General features: G+C 41.6%; 1 protein-coding gene and 1 long non-coding RNA gene across 3 annotated transcripts in view; both read right to left on the bottom strand.

Annotated features, from left to right (window-relative positions):
* The window catches only part of LOC126384516 (uncharacterized), a 632,363-nt gene that overhangs the window by 190,199 nt on the left and 425,469 nt on the right, over positions 1 to 16,695 (bottom strand). The window lies entirely within an intron of this gene.
* nrsn1l (neurensin 1-like) overlaps positions 10,385 to 16,695 on the bottom strand; it is a 113,881-nt gene continuing 107,570 nt past the window's right edge. The window contains exons 8-10 of the mRNA XM_050035583.1: positions 15,613 to 15,765; positions 12,713 to 13,152; positions 10,385 to 11,480 (exon numbers count right to left, since the gene is read on the bottom strand). Coding sequence (XP_049891540.1) covers positions 12,745 to 13,152; positions 15,613 to 15,765 — 561 coding nt within the window. The 3' untranslated portion in view covers positions 10,385 to 11,480; positions 12,713 to 12,744. The remainder of the gene's footprint in view (positions 11,481 to 12,712; positions 13,153 to 15,612; positions 15,766 to 16,695) is intronic.

Genomic DNA, 16,695 nt, shown 5'->3' with positions numbered 1-16,695 from the left:
GTCTCTACGACATACGGGGCATGAGATATGCCCATTCAAAGTTTGCAATTTCAATCGGTTGCTATAGCGCCCCCCTTTGGCCAATTGATGTAATATTGCTTCATTGGCATCCTCCCATGACCCTCTACCACTGTGCCAAATTTCACATGGATTGACCAAGTCAGAGAGGAGAAAAACGTGGAACAGACACACACACACACACACACACACACACACACACACACACACACACACACACACACACACACACACAGAGTTTTCGTCATTATATAGTAAGATAAGACAATCGGAGATAAGGCATTTAAACAGCAGAGTGTCCAAGTTTTAGGTCCTTTGCAGATTATTCCAAGTATAGGGAGCTCTGTAAGAGAAAGACATTCTTCCTGGTTCAGTTCTGATTAACCATAGTTGTCTTTGTTTTTGTTGACGGGCAGTGGCGGCTGGTTTTGAGCCATGACTCCTTCTATTCTGGCTCCCAATAACACAACAAGACAAACACATTTTAAGACTCCTATGGAGCCTACAGCCCTGTGGGGGAGAGGCAGCTGCACCTCCAGCTGATAACATGATGTCATCGTGACATTGGCCCTAAAAGAGTCTATAGAGCCACTATCATTGGTTCATTAAACACTTTTTCACATTTCACATTCAACACATCGTCTTGTTCATTTTCATCTAATGTGACTTAATTGCTTCACAACTGTAGCAGCATCAATTTAAAAATAACCACAGTGCTGATCTCAGTTTAACAGAGCGCAGGTTGAACTAATCAAAGTTAATTTGCTCTAAACTGAGTTAATGTTTGTTTCTTTGAATTGGTCAGGTTTCTTAACGAGGGACAAGTTTAATAATCAGTCATCTTGACATTTTCCACTTAATTCCTATAAAATGAGACTTTCACTCTGTAAACAAATGGTTTAATTAGAAAATATATATATATCAGCTTCTTTTTCTTCTTCTAGTAGATTTTCTTTTTGATGTGTGAGGATGTGCTCGTGTCATGAGACTGTGGGCTGATGAAACAGGGTGCTGGTCTGCCCACCATATCTTGTTTCATCTTCAGAGCCTCTGACATCAGCGAGGCAGAGGTTGATTGGTTGTGGGATGTATAGAGAACTTCCTGCTGGACGCGCTGAGAGTACATCTGCGGGTTGATACAGCTAGAAATGGTTCATTTTGCACTGGAGTGCAACACTGCAATGGCTCTTACAGTAAAATGATACTGGATCCAAACACTCACTGATATGATTTCTCTATATGACTGTGCGTTCGGTCTACTTCCTGCACACACACATGGTATTTCATGGTAATGGACTGTATATGTGCTGCTGGATAAGAGTTTGGCCATTGCAAATGCTTAGATTGAGTTGTGCTTGCGGAGGGAAATAACATTTCTTCATGTTGTAATGTGTGAGACATCAGCATGGTCAACCATAACCATTTCTAGAATTTTGATGAGTTCATCGGTGACGTGATTGCCTGCTGTTGCTTCACTTGTAATGGAACGACTCTATAGCTGTTTTAAAGGAAAATGCTAATTACAGCCTGAAGGCATGTAATGACAAATGAGAGTGATAGTGAGGCTGTCGTTCCCGTCTCTCTGCCTCACTTCTCTTATGGCATTTTTTTCCTCCAGCGTATGACTCATACTCCCTGTCCAGCTCTTACGCTCCTCACTATGGTCACATCTGTCTGACACTGAATTCTTTTCCCCACATCTTTATAAAATTCAATGAAACTTCAATATTCCTGTGTGTGTGTGTGTGTGTGTGTGTGTGTGTGTGTGTGTGTGTGTGTGTGTGTGTGTGTCACAGTTCATGTTAAGGGCTCTAAGACCATTTAAATGTGGATGGTTACTCTTTGGCTGCTCCCCAAAAGAATCCAAGCTGCACAAGATTTTGAGGGAAGCACATAAACCCCCCCAAGAGGTTTGCACATGTGCAGATACATGAGAGGATACGGATCACTGAGATATCTGAGACACTTAAACGCACAAGGCAACAGATGTCATTGTAAGTATGGTAATAAGACACTAGCAGTGGGGAGGAGGAGGAGGAGGAGGCGTGAGGGTGGAGATAACAGAGAGCAGTGAGTAGCAGGTAGGATCAGGCAGCGTAAACACACAGCAGCAGCATGAATGGTTGTCAGGTGATTAACAACACCTCATCGACTCTGCACTGGCTCCCTGTAAAATCCAGAATTGAATTTAAAATCCTACTGTTAACTTATAAAGCTNCCCTGTGAGGCAAATTGTGATTTGTGATATTGGGCTTTATAAATAAAATTGATTGATTGATTGATTGATCGACTCGTGAGAGTGTTGGATTGCTGATTGTAAGAATCTGAATTAAATTTGTGCTCCATTAACGTAGCACAGCAACAGGAAACTCCGATGTCTGCAGGCAGAGGATTCAGCATCGATAGTTGTGATTGGTTGATAATTCTGTTGGGACACTGAGAAGGGTGTAGGGTCAAAGGTCAAGGAGAAAGAGCTCAGGAGAGGTTCAGGAGAAAGAAAGAGGTTCAGAGGTTTAGGAGCAAGAGTGCACGATGGAGAGCAGAAACTTCTCCTTAAGTTGGCTTGGTGACATCACAGAGTCACATGTCACTGTGACAGTAGTGCCCAATCAAATCAAAATGTGTCCATGAACAGGAGCCTCACTTTGGTGTGACAATGAGGCATCATGTGGAGATCAGTACCAAATGGCTGTCCTTTGTTTACTGAACAAAGAACACGTAGTCTCGGCTGCTGTTTCAGGCGGGGAGAGGAAGAGCCTTCACGTGTCCAGTTAAGATCTGAACAAATGACAAATCATCTGTGGTCGAGTGAATGCCAGCAATTTTAAAGGGAATTAAGCAAATATTTCAGTTTTGTACTTGTTAAGTACTAATTAGCAATTAGCAAAAATATTCTAAAACTAAGATAGCAAACATACCTGCTAAACATTAGCATGTTTGCTATTTGCTAATGGGGTTGTGTTTACTGCCCTCTTGTTGTGGTACGCACGACCTTGTAAGTGGAAATTTTCTGAGAGCTCCAAGTGTAAGACTTCATGTACACGACTTCCCACATCGTAAATACAAGCTAACGAGTTTCATTTGAATGCAGCAGTTGTCATTTTGAGCACGATGTTAGCATGCTGACATTAGCATGTTAGCTCAAATTTAGTTAAATCAGCGCTTAAAAAACACTTTCATGCCTCCATGCCGCTGATAGCCGTGGCTGTGTTCTCGGGTTATCCATCCATACGTTCGTCTGTCTCATGCTTGTGAACACAATATCTCGAACACCTCAAGAAAATTTTAAATTTGGCACAAGTATCCACTTGGCCTCAACACTTAACTGATTGGTATGGTAATGGAAATGATATGGTAATCAAAGTTTCATGTTCGGTGTGACCTCACAAAATATGTTTTTGGCAGTAACTCAAGAATGCATGCGTTAATTATGACAAAACTTCACACAGATGTCTAACAGGATAAAATAATGAAGTGATGACATTTTATATCCAAAAGGTCAAAGGTCAACTTCACTGTGACATCATAATGATCTGCACGAAAAACTTTTCTAGGCATTACTCAGCGTCATATCTCAGGAACAGAAGGCGCTTGTTTGAAAGAGAGACTGAATAAGTAAGAGATGAACAAAAACAAGACCTTTATGCTGCTCTCTACTGTTTACTAACCTGTTTTCTGGCCCATCTGTGATGTTGAATGTGACACACCAGAAAAAAAGACAAAAACAAAAAAACAGAGAGACATGCTCGTCTGCTGTTGAAATGGGAACAGGGTCTGTTTCCCGCACACATGCACTAATTTTGGTGGAAAAGGATATAAGTTGTGCGTTACACGAAGATGCTGCTAACATGTAGGCGAGGCCACATTTTGCACAACATTTTTGTCTGTTCCGGCAGTCACTATGTCAGATTAGGCGATTATGGAGTCATAAAATCCGGCATAATACTTTGGACATATCTTAGGCCCTGCAGGCAAAATATATGCATAAAATTTACTTTTTTTGTAAATGTGCAGTACACTTTAACCATTTGTAAATATTAGTGTATCTCAGAAACAGAATAGCAGCTTTTCAATTGACCTATGGCTAAGCCACGCCCCCTCCACTCACTTGGACAAACTATCAACATTCAGTGACCGGCGCTATGGCAGGTGTCACAGTACACGGCATTTCACAGGAGGCAACTGATGATTTTTGGGGACATAACGATCAGATGTCATTGAGAAGTAACCAAAAGGGCCTAAACTACGCATTGGAGGGATATATTCATCATTTTATTGTTGAGAAGGTCGATGAAAAGCTTAAATTACAAGCCAAAATTTACAGGTCACAGTGTACGCTTGTGAACCGCATCTGGTTGCCGTCACCATCAAAGACAACAAGTTAAAGTGCCACTGAAGTTAAGGTTTTTGGCTCAGAATATGAGAAAAGGATAACGGCCTTTTTACCATCTTTACCAAGAGTGTCTCTCCGTTAGTTTGGTGCTACAGTATTTACACTGAATCATTCAGCATAACGTTTGCCAACCTTTGTTATCTCTGCCATTACAGATAAGTTAATGAAGCTAAGCTCCAGAAGTTAACGTTAGCTTAACTAGAGCCCTTTGGACAACAGCTAACAATGATGTACGATCACCAAAGTACAAAACTAGAACAAAATAGGCTAATGAACTCCCAGCAAACAAGGTGACATGATGAACAACGCAGCTAGGAGCTAACGTTAGGCTAACTTTAGCTAACGTTAGCTAGAGATGTTAAAGATAACTTTATATTTCTTTCCAGCAAAGTGACAATATGTTGCCTCAAACACAATGTTGACTTACCTTAGAACAGATGTAGACATCATTGTTAATCTTATTCACGTTGAGTTGATGTTGTGGTCTAACGTTACCACACAACTTTATCCAAAGGAGACACTTTTCTCGGTTGAGATGTGGTTTAAAGTGTAAAAAATACACCTGGTCGCCCAGCCTCTCAGGATACCTTGTGTCAGAGTTGCATGTACCCCATGCACACCGTTTGACTATTTTTAAACTTCAAATCCCCGAAAAAGCTCATAAAACCGAACAAACTGACTTTCTGTAATGCATTTCAATGGACGTCCAGGCAGAGAATGTCCCAGTGTATGGGAATGGCTATACGCACTGTGATTGGCTCATCGTGTTTGAGGGCGGGACTTAGCCATAGGTCAATTCTACCTGTTGCTTTTTTGCCCTGCCACTTCCACTGACGTTCTGTTGTAAATACGTCAGCAGGGTGTCATATCATCTGCATTACCATCTGTGGGAAAAATACAACACCAAACATCAAATTAAGCCAGTGCAGCTGTTATTTACACAGTGCTCAGGCTTTTGTTTTCCTTAAAAATCTGCAGGCAGCACATTTTGACTCCGTGACCTTCATTAGATTACAGTGAAATTAAATGCACATAAGCTACTGTAGCTCCAAACATGATGTTGTTTATGTTTTATCCTGCGTAACGGTGATGTTCTGTTTTTATTTTCCTCAGCTGGGTCCCTTTTTATAAAGATCCTCAAGTTTTCCTGGTCAAATAATGAATTAAATTTTTCTTCTTTTCATTTATTATTATGAAATTTAAAAATAGTGAAAATATTGACTGATTTATTTTTTTCCAGACGACTGCCGACAGACCTGTTTTTTGTCCAAAGAGTACCCGACCCCACACACTGGCTGAGAGACATTCCAGCTTCCTATCTGTTTTCCACAGCAGATGAGATGTTACAGTATTATATCAGAGCAGCAGACTCCCAGGCTCCCAGAGATACAGCACCCACACACACACACACAAGCACACACACACACACACACACACACACACTGGGATGGATGGGTCTGCCAATCAGCCGAGCAGACTGCAGCCCAATCCTCGGCTGTGTGGTTTTTCTCCCACAACAGCGTGACTCACACTCTGAGCTTTGCAGTCAGTGGAGCGTGTATCAGCCTCCATCTTCACAGGAAACGCTGCCACCGCTTCCACTTTTCTATCTCATTATGCACTTACATACACTCGCTAATAAACCCCAGCATGCTCAAATCAGCCGTGCAAACATGCGCTCAAAGTGTGCTAGGAGCATGTTGACAACACAGACAGAAAATAGTTCCTGTGATGGCGCTGACGGCAGCTCATAAGCAGGCATCATGTGTTAATGATTTTGCCACAGGAGGAAAGAAAGAACTTCAATCATTGTGCAGACAAACGTACCTTACTATTAGTGCTCTGCGGGATGTTTTTTAATGGTGACCTTTAAATAAATAATGTTAATTATTATAATTTACAATATAAAACAAATGTTTCTCAGAACTGAGCTGGAAAACAAACAAAACTGTGAGTCTGTTAATAAAAGGCCGTCATCAGCTCGATACAAGATGATATGGGAATCAGTCCAGCCGGCACAGTAAACACAGCATATAGCTTCATTCTGAGGACAAGCTGTGACCCAGAGTAACTGCGTGTATGTGTATGTGTATGTGTATGTGTACGTACACACTGTCTCCATCAGTGAACATTAGATGACCCTCCTGTTGGTGTGCAACTTGGGAAACAAGACGAGATGAGTCAGACTCACAGCGTGACTCATCGTCCCAAAGTGACACCATGTACTCATTCAGACATAAATACAGCTTCCTAACACAAACTGTCCTGCACAAACCCACAGCTTCACCTCACACACAAGATCTCACAGAAACATCACACAAATACATTTTGTACTGAACTCACTCGTACAAACTCTTTTAGTTTTTAGGCTGCACAGCACAACATCAGAAAACACCATCTGTTTCATTTACTGTGTGTTACCAGAGGAGATGCACCTTTTGAAGTATGAAGAATCTTTAATGTCTACGTCAACATAAGGAGATCAATTTTTGGCATTTACCAAAAACAATTTTTCATTACCCCAAAAGCTCATGTAGTGATTACTGTAATACAAACATGATATTCCATCAACTGAGGGATATCCGTATCCGTCAGCCGTCCAACAATGCACGACATGATTTTGGCCAAGTAGGACATGCTCCTGGACCAACACTGCAATCAACCAATCACAGCCCTCTGACATCATCAATGTGCTGCTTCTGTGCGTATTTCAAATTCCTGTGTGCTTCGTCAGAGCTAAGCTAGTTTTCCAAATTGGAGTTAATACAATTGAACAAAAACCTCAGTAGCACTGAACAAAACCATGTAAGCTACTGCAGGGTTAGCGAGTTAGCTTGTAGTGATGGCCAAATGAAGCCTCATGAAGCATTTTCTTTATTTTCTGAGCCCACTAGATGGCGCTTTTTGTTCAACAAAAGGTTGAAAGCACACTGAATGGCTATTCTTTGAGTTTCTCTCTTTCAACCAAGAGCGCTATCTAATGGGCTCATAAAATAAAGAAAATGTTTCATGAGGCTTCATTTGGCCATCACTACTAACTAGGTTGGCTATACTATAAAGTAAGCTTGCCAATAGGCTAAAATGTTAGCGAGTTAGCTTGCTAAATGTGTCTTTCACAGGTCATCGCAACTGCAAAATAACATTATCCTTACACTTAATGTTAATGAACAATGTTTGAGCCTATTGCTAAGCTTGCTTGTCAGCATAGCCTCCCTAGATAGCAAGCTAACTTGCTAATATTATAGTCTATCAGCAAGTTTACTCAATAGTGTAGCATTCATAGTTAGCAAGCTAACTCGCAAACCCTGCAGTAAGGTTTTTGTTGAGTGTTACTGAGAAGTTTGTTCAATTGTACTAACTTCAATTTGGAAAACTAGCTTAGCACACTCATGATGTCAGTGGGCTGTGATTGGTTGATTGTAGAATTAGCACTGGAATGTGATGTGGGATGTTGATCCAGGAGCATGTCCTACTTGGCAAAATCACACTGTGCGTCCAACAACCACCTCTGAAGAATCATACTGGCAGCTTGATGAGATACCACTTTCTGCTTTGTGCTAATTAGGAGTGGTGGAAATCACCAGAGGGCCCACGGTACGATATTATCACGATACTTAGCGAAAAAACAACAACAACTACATGACATTTAACAAATCGGGGCACTTCTGTGTGAAGTGTGAACCCGGCGTTACAGCATCTAAGTGAACTTCGGCCTGGCCTGCAAAGTGTCATCTATTGGGCTGGCCTGGTACATCCAGACCCGCCCGTACAGGTGAGTAACTTGGAGCCATATTTGATGTATAGGTGTCTAAAAAAGTGGGCATACTAAGAATGTAAGAGTCCAATAGTCATAGTAGTGGAAGTAGTGAGTGATAGGGATTCCTTTCAAACTAGAAGAAATAGTCGTCAAACAACCTGCTCAACCTTGGCCAGAAGACTCGCTGTTTTCTCCACACAGACTACATCTCCACCACCAATCTCTAGAAACTCAGGGTACCTGTCACGTCCCCTCTGCTCTGATCTCACTGACCTACTGTCCAACCTGCAGCTTCAGTTTGGTTAACTGTGTCTGTCTGTTGTAATTCAAAAATGTAATTCCTACACACAAATGGTTTTAAATGTTCCTCTTCAACACATTTCTTACATACTGTGAAATATTTGGTTCTGTGCCTGTTCGAGTTTACTGCACTCAGAATGTCACAACAACACCCTCCTTTCAGACACCTGCACAGCACCAAGGAGAGTCCAGGATTCAGCTGATGGAGACCAGGAGGAGGAAGTTCAGCTCTCTGTATGACCTGTAGGTGTTCTCTCTGATCATTCACTGTAAATAACTTGAAAATGAATTTACTTCTGAAGCACACACAGAGTACACTCAAAAAAATAATCTCAGGGAGGGCATTTTATTCCCTCCCTGAGGTGACTGAACATACCCATGATCTTTGTTGTTCCAGGTCCAGGTCTTCAACTCTGAGAATTCTGCAGATTAAGTTGCAGAATTGAATGAGCTGCTGATGTTTGCGGACATGCTGAATGAGATGCTCGAGGTTGGTGCCTCCAATTACACCCTGTTAGGTAGTGGAGCATCAGTTCAGCGTGTACTCCCTCAGCTCCCAGTTAGTTCTAGTATTGTTCTCTTGTAGCCGTGTAGTGGTTAGAGCACTCGTCTTCCATGCGGATGGTCCAGAGTTCAAATCCTGCTGGGGTCGACGTAAGCAAAGGCATACGGTCGCAAGAGGTTCCCACTGCCGAATCAAACGGGATCAGATTTCTTAAGGAGGATTCAAGATAAGAGAGTAACTCCGGAATCTGAGCCAAGTCCTCAACAACGGCATGTCCCAAGCCCGTTGTAGACGGGAAGTTCCAGACATGAAAGCGGATTCTCTTTGTTCTCTTAGAGCCGGTTTAGACCTGGTATCAACATGCATCATGGATGATCTGATCACAAGTGGACAGCTCTAAATACAAGAGTAAACAACCACCAAGGCACATTGTTTGTATTTTAAACTCAGATGTCTGCATGAATTGATTTAAAAGACAAAATTCAGGCGTGTTAACTTGAGGTCAAGATTTCAAGTCCCCTCCCCTGGACAAAATCAAACACAACAAAACAATTAGCTAAAAGAGGCTAAAAGGAGAGCTGCTCCCGACTAAGACTGTTCCTAGTGGACCAACAGTCCTCATCAGGGTCCATCAGTGGACCAACAGTCCTCATCAGGGTCCATCAGTGGACCAACAGTCGTCATCAGGGTCCATCAGTGGACTAGTCTCCTGCATGTTTCTGATATGAATGTAATGATTAAATGATATATTTTGGTGGTTTGAGTTGAAGGTGTGAGAAAGAATAGTATCAGTAACATTGTTAACACTGTGCTACATTACAGAGAAATACAAAACCGTACTAATGAACCTTCATTAATATAGGCCTATATTTTATCTACAAGTGCACGTCACACACTGAGCGAGCCGCCTGTTAATGACGCTGTGGGCTAATGGGCATGTAGCTACTTCCATGTTTCAGATGATACGTCATGTTTGTAGTCGACCAATGAAGATGAGTTTACATATCACCTTGGGTTCGTCCTTCACCTTCTCAAAATGATCCCACACTTTGGATTTCCTGCCCGACATGTTATTAACTAGCCTGTGGAATAACCGCAGGTACCAGCCCTGGAAATTAACCTGACTCCTGTCTGACTGCTGAGCGTGCACACTTCCTGTGTCTGTCCTTTCAAAGTAAACTCACACATGGTCCAGTCATATAGGTTTGGATTTATTTTGACAAGGTGCAACTCCTGATAGAGTTTGTTTCACATTTGTTTTATCTTTATTTTTCTTCTGCGACTAAGCGACCAATGAAATCTTGCCGACTAATGACCTTTCGAGTCGACGAACATTTGGTTGGCTATCAAGGGGCAGCCCTAACTGAAAGCAGGTAAACACTGATTAAATCTCCAGACTTGGGTGCAGCACCACAAGACACCCTTTCAGCCTTTCCCATTTGAGCATAAATATCAAAATATCACGAACTGCTGGTTTAAGATAAGTTTATATTCTTGCCAAACAGATTGATAAAGTGGCACCAAATGCTTTAGTTATGCAGATCACAAGTTTATTTGGGCCGTTTGCACTAGTGACACTTCATCCACATTTTATTCCATTATCTCCATCATAGCAACAATAAAACAAATAAACATCAAAAATAACATCCAGAGGAATCAGTGCAGGTAACCAACCAGGACATCATGATTATTCTTTTTTTCTGACTTGTTCTCTCTGTTATTCAGACTCATTTAAATAAACTGGAGGACCTAATCAAACAGGTGGCCTCTAAGGTGCCTGTGCACATTCCTCTCACCTCAGCGCTTCACCACTAACTGTGTTCACAAGTAAACAAATCATCTGATTGGTGTGAAAATAAAGAGCGGGGAAGTGCTGGGCCAATCGGAGACGAGTCTTTGTTCGGAGTTGAGAATGAAGCACTTGAAGCCCAACTGTTGCCTGGAAACACTTTGCAGGCAATTACAGAGCTGGAATACAGTGAGGAGAAAATAGGTGATATTGTCAATGGAGCATGAATTTGTGTGTAGGCGTGTGGGTGAGCAGGCGAGCGCTGTGGCTGTACATGTGTTGAATCCAGCTGAGCATTAGTGGAGATATGTGAAAACGTAGATACAGAAATGTTAATGAGTCTTTTTATACATCTGTGAGCAACCTTTCTGAACGTCCTGTGATCCATGTGTGGATATAGATTATGTGAATGCAAACATAGGTTTTCTATATTACTCATGCAACATCACCACCTGATCTATCTACTGGGAAAGCTGGTGCCACTACTATTTAAAAAAATAATTAATAAAAATATATTGAGCAAAAATAAATCAAAATAAAGTGAGAGATATCATCAGTCATAAAGGTTCTGCTCTCTGAGTGCTGAGGTGGACATTACTCACTGTATTTTCAAATATAACACGAGTGCACTGCACGAACACAGTCTATGGTCAACAACTAAATCCCTGTCCTGTAATATGAGGTGTTAAAGAGAGCCTCAAGGTCTCTGGCTGAAGTCCTGGGGCCTCATTTATATATTTTAATTCAGATTTATTTAAAAAATAGCTATGATCTATTCAGATCAAGTTGTGCTTTGAAAGCTAGGTAGGTGTTTAAAGCAAAGACGTGAAATGACCATGACCTCTTAACACAGCATTATGTGGTGGTAGCGTGTGATGTTATGTGCTAAAATTGCGTAACAATGACAATAACTGAAACGTTGACAGTGGAAGGTCATTTAGGATCTGTTGTTGTGGTGGACACAAGAATTCCCTGGTTCAGTGACATCAATGCACTGTGGTTAATGTTACGACCCCGCTGGTAGTGTGCAGAGAAAGAGAGTCCTTGTAGAGAGGAGGTCGGGGTGGTGGATGGTACCAAACACACACAGGACTTTGACCCAGGAGACCACTGCACATGTTCTGTGTGAAACTAAAAGTCAGAGTTCTTTGACCTTTACCGTACTTAACGTCCTTTTTGTGGTTATGCCACGTTACGTTATGTAGACTACCTTTATGATGTGCTTGCAAACTGTACGCCACAAACATAGTTATCTTAACTGAAAACACGTTCTTTGACTTAACCCAACCGTGCTGCCCCGTATGTAACAAACGCAGTGATCGTATTTCCTGTCACCACCACATAACGCGGCGTTCAGAGGTTGTTGTCATTTCACATATCACTGTCCGTGTACCCTGTCTAAAGCGCGTTGAAACCACAAAGTGACATTCGCTCGTTCATGTGAAACAGATTGGGCTGGTGACATACTGACTGCTCACAGGGCTACTTGGTGAAAGGTTGTAGCTGGTGAGCTAACTGTTAGCATGCTAATTCCAGCACTAGTCAGTTACAGTGGCTCATAGCTTCTCTCCAGTTTCTCTCCTTGTTCTGGTTGCTCTCCCTGGCATTTAGTCACCACTGTACAACATTTAACTCATAAAAACATACTGAAGAGGGAGGATAAAGCTCACCAAGCTGATGAGCTTGCTAACGGTCAGTTTACAATAAGCTAGATTAGCTCCATCAATTTAAGACTCAGGCTTTTCACCGAAGCCAATTCTACACCAAACATTTGCACGGATTAACTTTGTCTCCTCTGATTGTGAAATTTTGTTTAAATCCTGCCATGTTCAGACCTTTATGTTTAAGTTTATGTTACAATAATATCCAGGTCGTGAAACAACCTCCATTTAAACGCCGAACGACACTTTAAAGACCAGGTAAATGAGGCCCCAGGACAAAAACAAAAGCCTGTACACCATATAGCCCAGCAGGGATCTTTTCTAGGGAGTGGGCTGCACACTTTCCACTTTCGACAGTGTGACGGGTATCTTCCCCTCCTCTATGCCTGGCGGCTTCGTCACCACATCCCCAGGATCCCTAAATGCCCTCCACTTTGCCTCTCCTCTCCGTCCCCCTTCCCCTGGTCTGTGGAACAGCTTCTCTTTCAAGTTGGCCCTGGGGAGAATCCAAACCACAACCCCCATCGCCGCCAGGGCTGAGCCGAGACAAGCGAGCCCGATCCCTGCCGCAGTGCTGACGTGCAGCCCCCTGTTGAAGCTGACGGCCTGGTTGTCCACGAAGAACAGGTCCCCTTCTCCAAACGACTCAATTTTGTGGGGAGTGGAGTAACCGACTGACAGGCTGGCAACACCAGCAGTCAGGATCAGGAGACCCAGGGCCAAGGACACCTGGAGGGAAAGAGACAGAAACCACAAGTGGGAAATTCTGCAGCTCTGGTCCTTTCTTTGTTTCTATAGGCGGCTCCTATTTACTCAGCGCTCTTCACTTCTTGTTAGGAAAGGTCATCTTGTTGTGTGTGATGCACAAAAATCCAAATTGCCAAATAAGCAGGAGGCTCACATGCAATCCTTCACCTTTACAAATACCACTAGTGCTACCACTGAGTTTAAAATGCACAGTTGGCACAATATTACATGAGTATACCAGAGTTAATACACCGGTGAGGCACAATTAACAGGTGACACCATGGGTCACAGAGGTGGCACATGTCTGTCTGGGGCTCCAAGTGGGAGGAGCAGCAGTGCATGGGGAGTGTGGAAGTCTAATTTTGGAGAAAAGTGGAAAAAAATCTGACTATACCTGGATCCTTTTGTATGTTGTTGAAAAGGGGCGTGCACTAAAGGCTTTTACACGCACAGCAAGCTTAAAACAGCACGTAATCAATTGAATTGATTGATGTTGTTACCAAGGAAGGGACTAATTATGGATCCAGTTGACGTCAGTCAATCACAGTAACATCAGCATAGTGGCAGGACAATATGGACGACCACAAGTGTCAGGGAAAGACTAATACAGCATTTAATTAATTAGTAACTGTATCAATCAATACTGAGCTCCAGTGTTGATGTCCAACAATTGTGAACGTTCCCTTGACATTTTCCTTCATTCAGTGCTTCACGGCTACTTTCTCATCTAACGGTGAGAGCGTTTTTGATGATGGCCTCCGTCCAGTCCTTTGGTCTTATCACATTTAACCATAGTTGTTTTTGTTTTTGTTGACGGGCAGTGGCGGCTGGTTTTGAGCCATGTCTCCTTCTATTCTGGCTCCCAGTAACACAACAAGACAAACACATTTTAACACTCCTATGTAGCCTACAGCCCTGTGGGGGAGAGGCAGCTGCACCTCCAGCTGATCACATGATGTCATGTAAAGGGTCTACGGGAAAAAGAAAAGGAGCGGGAAATGGAAATAGGAAAGGAAACTGCCTTTTAAATACCTGATTAAAATCGGTATTCCTAATTCAATTTGTGAATCCAGTTATTTCTCATTTTAAACTGCAAAAGATTTTAACCCAACAAAATTATCTGTATCTGTACTTGAAATGGACGGAGTTTGGGTCAGATGTGAGTGAGATTTACATCCATAGTGGGTACAACTTAATCTAAAGTTGTTAGTTTTATAAAGTTGTTATTGATATGGGTTGATCAGAAGTTGCTTTATTTATTATTTATTAGAAAACTATTTATAGAATAATCTCAGAATTAAGCTTCAGATCATTTTGAGCACAAGAGTAAACACAGCTACCCAAGTGAGGATTTCCCTTTTATTATGTGTCGACACATTTTACTCATAGTATGGGCATTTATGAGAGGTACATTATCTGCACTGGATATTCATTTAATCTGACATTTGTATTGACTATTTTATGTTGTTTGTGTAATTTGAAATATTTATTAATGGATCAAAATTTTATTTGTATTTTTTTTTTTTTAATATTTATATGTTTTTTTGCCCAATAAAATATCAAATGATGATAATAATAGTCCATTTATTTTTATATTTATACATTATTTGTAAAAACATTTATTAACGCTATTTATTGTACAATTAAATAAATAATTAAATGGTTTAATTATTATTCCCTTGACACTTTTGGTCCTCCACACAACAAGAAACTGAGCATAAAAATAAATGCCAGTTTTTGTTTAAGACAATAAATGAATTATGACTATTGTATTTGGATTTAAAAAGCTTGTGAGAGTCATGGGGAACATGGGCTGGACTGAAAGACAGAACGACATAAAGAAATACACCTAAGGGACATCACTCAGTGACTATACTGTTACAGTCAACAGTTTAATACGAAAGAGGATGAATTAATTTTCTATGAACAATGAGGATACCTGACCTCCATCTCCCCGGGGAGCTACGCTTATGTTTCAGACCTGAAAAGCAACACGCATCACTTCCTGTGTGCTTGTAGGATTTCTCCTGGGACGTAACAGATAGCAGTGGTGAATTAAATCTCTGTTATATGTGTTAAATTAGTTTGTGACTGGTATTTATTTATATGACATATCAGTGTAGGACTGAGTAAGGGAGGTACGCTGTGTGTCTCCCTACTAAATAATGCAGGACATGCCCGAGAGGCTGAGCAGCACTGAAGACGCAGCGACAGACACAATAATTAGCACAATGTCTGTTATGCATTTTATGGATTTTCTTACTGTTATGTTCCCATTTTGAACCCCACAGATGATTACGTCCTTTAAATAATTTCATTTTGGAGGCAGTGAAACTTACAGTCGTGCCACTACATTTATTAAACTGAATACACAGACAGTAATAAGACAGAGAGCAGCAGAGACTACAGGATGGAGAGTCGTGTGGACAGATTGGACCGTACCTTCCAGACTGCTGAGTTCCACCACAGGGCTGACCTCTGGCTCTGGACGAACCCCCGGTCCTCTGGGTCCCTCTCCCACATGGAGGACGAGCACTCCTCGTAGAAGTGGTGCAGATAGGAACGAACCCCAAACTGAAGACAGCTGGAACCCGCCTGGAAGGATGTCATGCATAAAATCCTCAGTCATTACATCTGCTAGTTAACACTTTAGATCACAGCCCGCAAAATATAGTGCAATTATTCAGTACAAACAGAGTATCAGTGAAATGTATATGTACCTGTACTGGCATGAATATGTACGAACAAAAGGTAAAGGGAAGAGGGGGTAATTTCGGGCTTAAGATCACTAAGTGAACCTCTTTATTAAATATGGAGTGCACTGATACTATTACTGCGTAACAAGACAAAAAACTAGAATTTCCTCCTTGCAGTTGTACGCCTCCATGCGTCAGTCAAGTCTCCATCCATGTCAGTGAAAACATGGATGCTTCACACACAGAAGATCTACACAGTCAGCACAGTTTCAAGATTAGAGTCACCAATTCAGTGTCTGACCAAATGTCTCCCCTTCTGTTCCTGAGATATGACGTTAAAACCTGATGATGTCACTGTCAAGCTGACCTTTGACCTTTTGACCTTCATTACTTTATCCTGTTAGACATTTGTGTGAAGTTTTGTCATAATTAGTGCATGAATTATTGAGTTATGGCCAAAAAAATGTTTTGTGAGGTCGTAATGAACCTTAGACCAAAACATTCTAATCAGTTTATTCTTCAAGTGGACGTTTGTGCCAAATTTGAAGAAATTCCCTTCAGGTATCTTGAGATATTGTGTTCACAAGGATGGGACGAATGGATGTCCCACAAATATTATGCCTTTGGCCACGGCCATCACCGGCCAGTGAACTTTGAACTTTTAGTAAACATTAAGGCATTTGTTCGTCATCACCATATTTCCTTTCCTAAACCAAACAGTAGTCCTTTTTAAACAGGAGTTGTGCAAATTTGCAGGAAAGCCCAATCAGTCTTTTTTCAGCATTGGCAGTATAAAAACAAAATCGGGGAGTGCAGCAAAATGCCGCCT

This window comes from Epinephelus moara, chromosome 22 (assembly GCF_006386435.1).
Source record: "Epinephelus moara isolate mb chromosome 22, YSFRI_EMoa_1.0, whole genome shotgun sequence".
Classification (NCBI taxonomy): domain Eukaryota; kingdom Metazoa; phylum Chordata; class Actinopteri; order Perciformes; family Serranidae; genus Epinephelus; species Epinephelus moara.
This window is presented reverse-complemented; position numbering and strand designations above follow the sequence as displayed.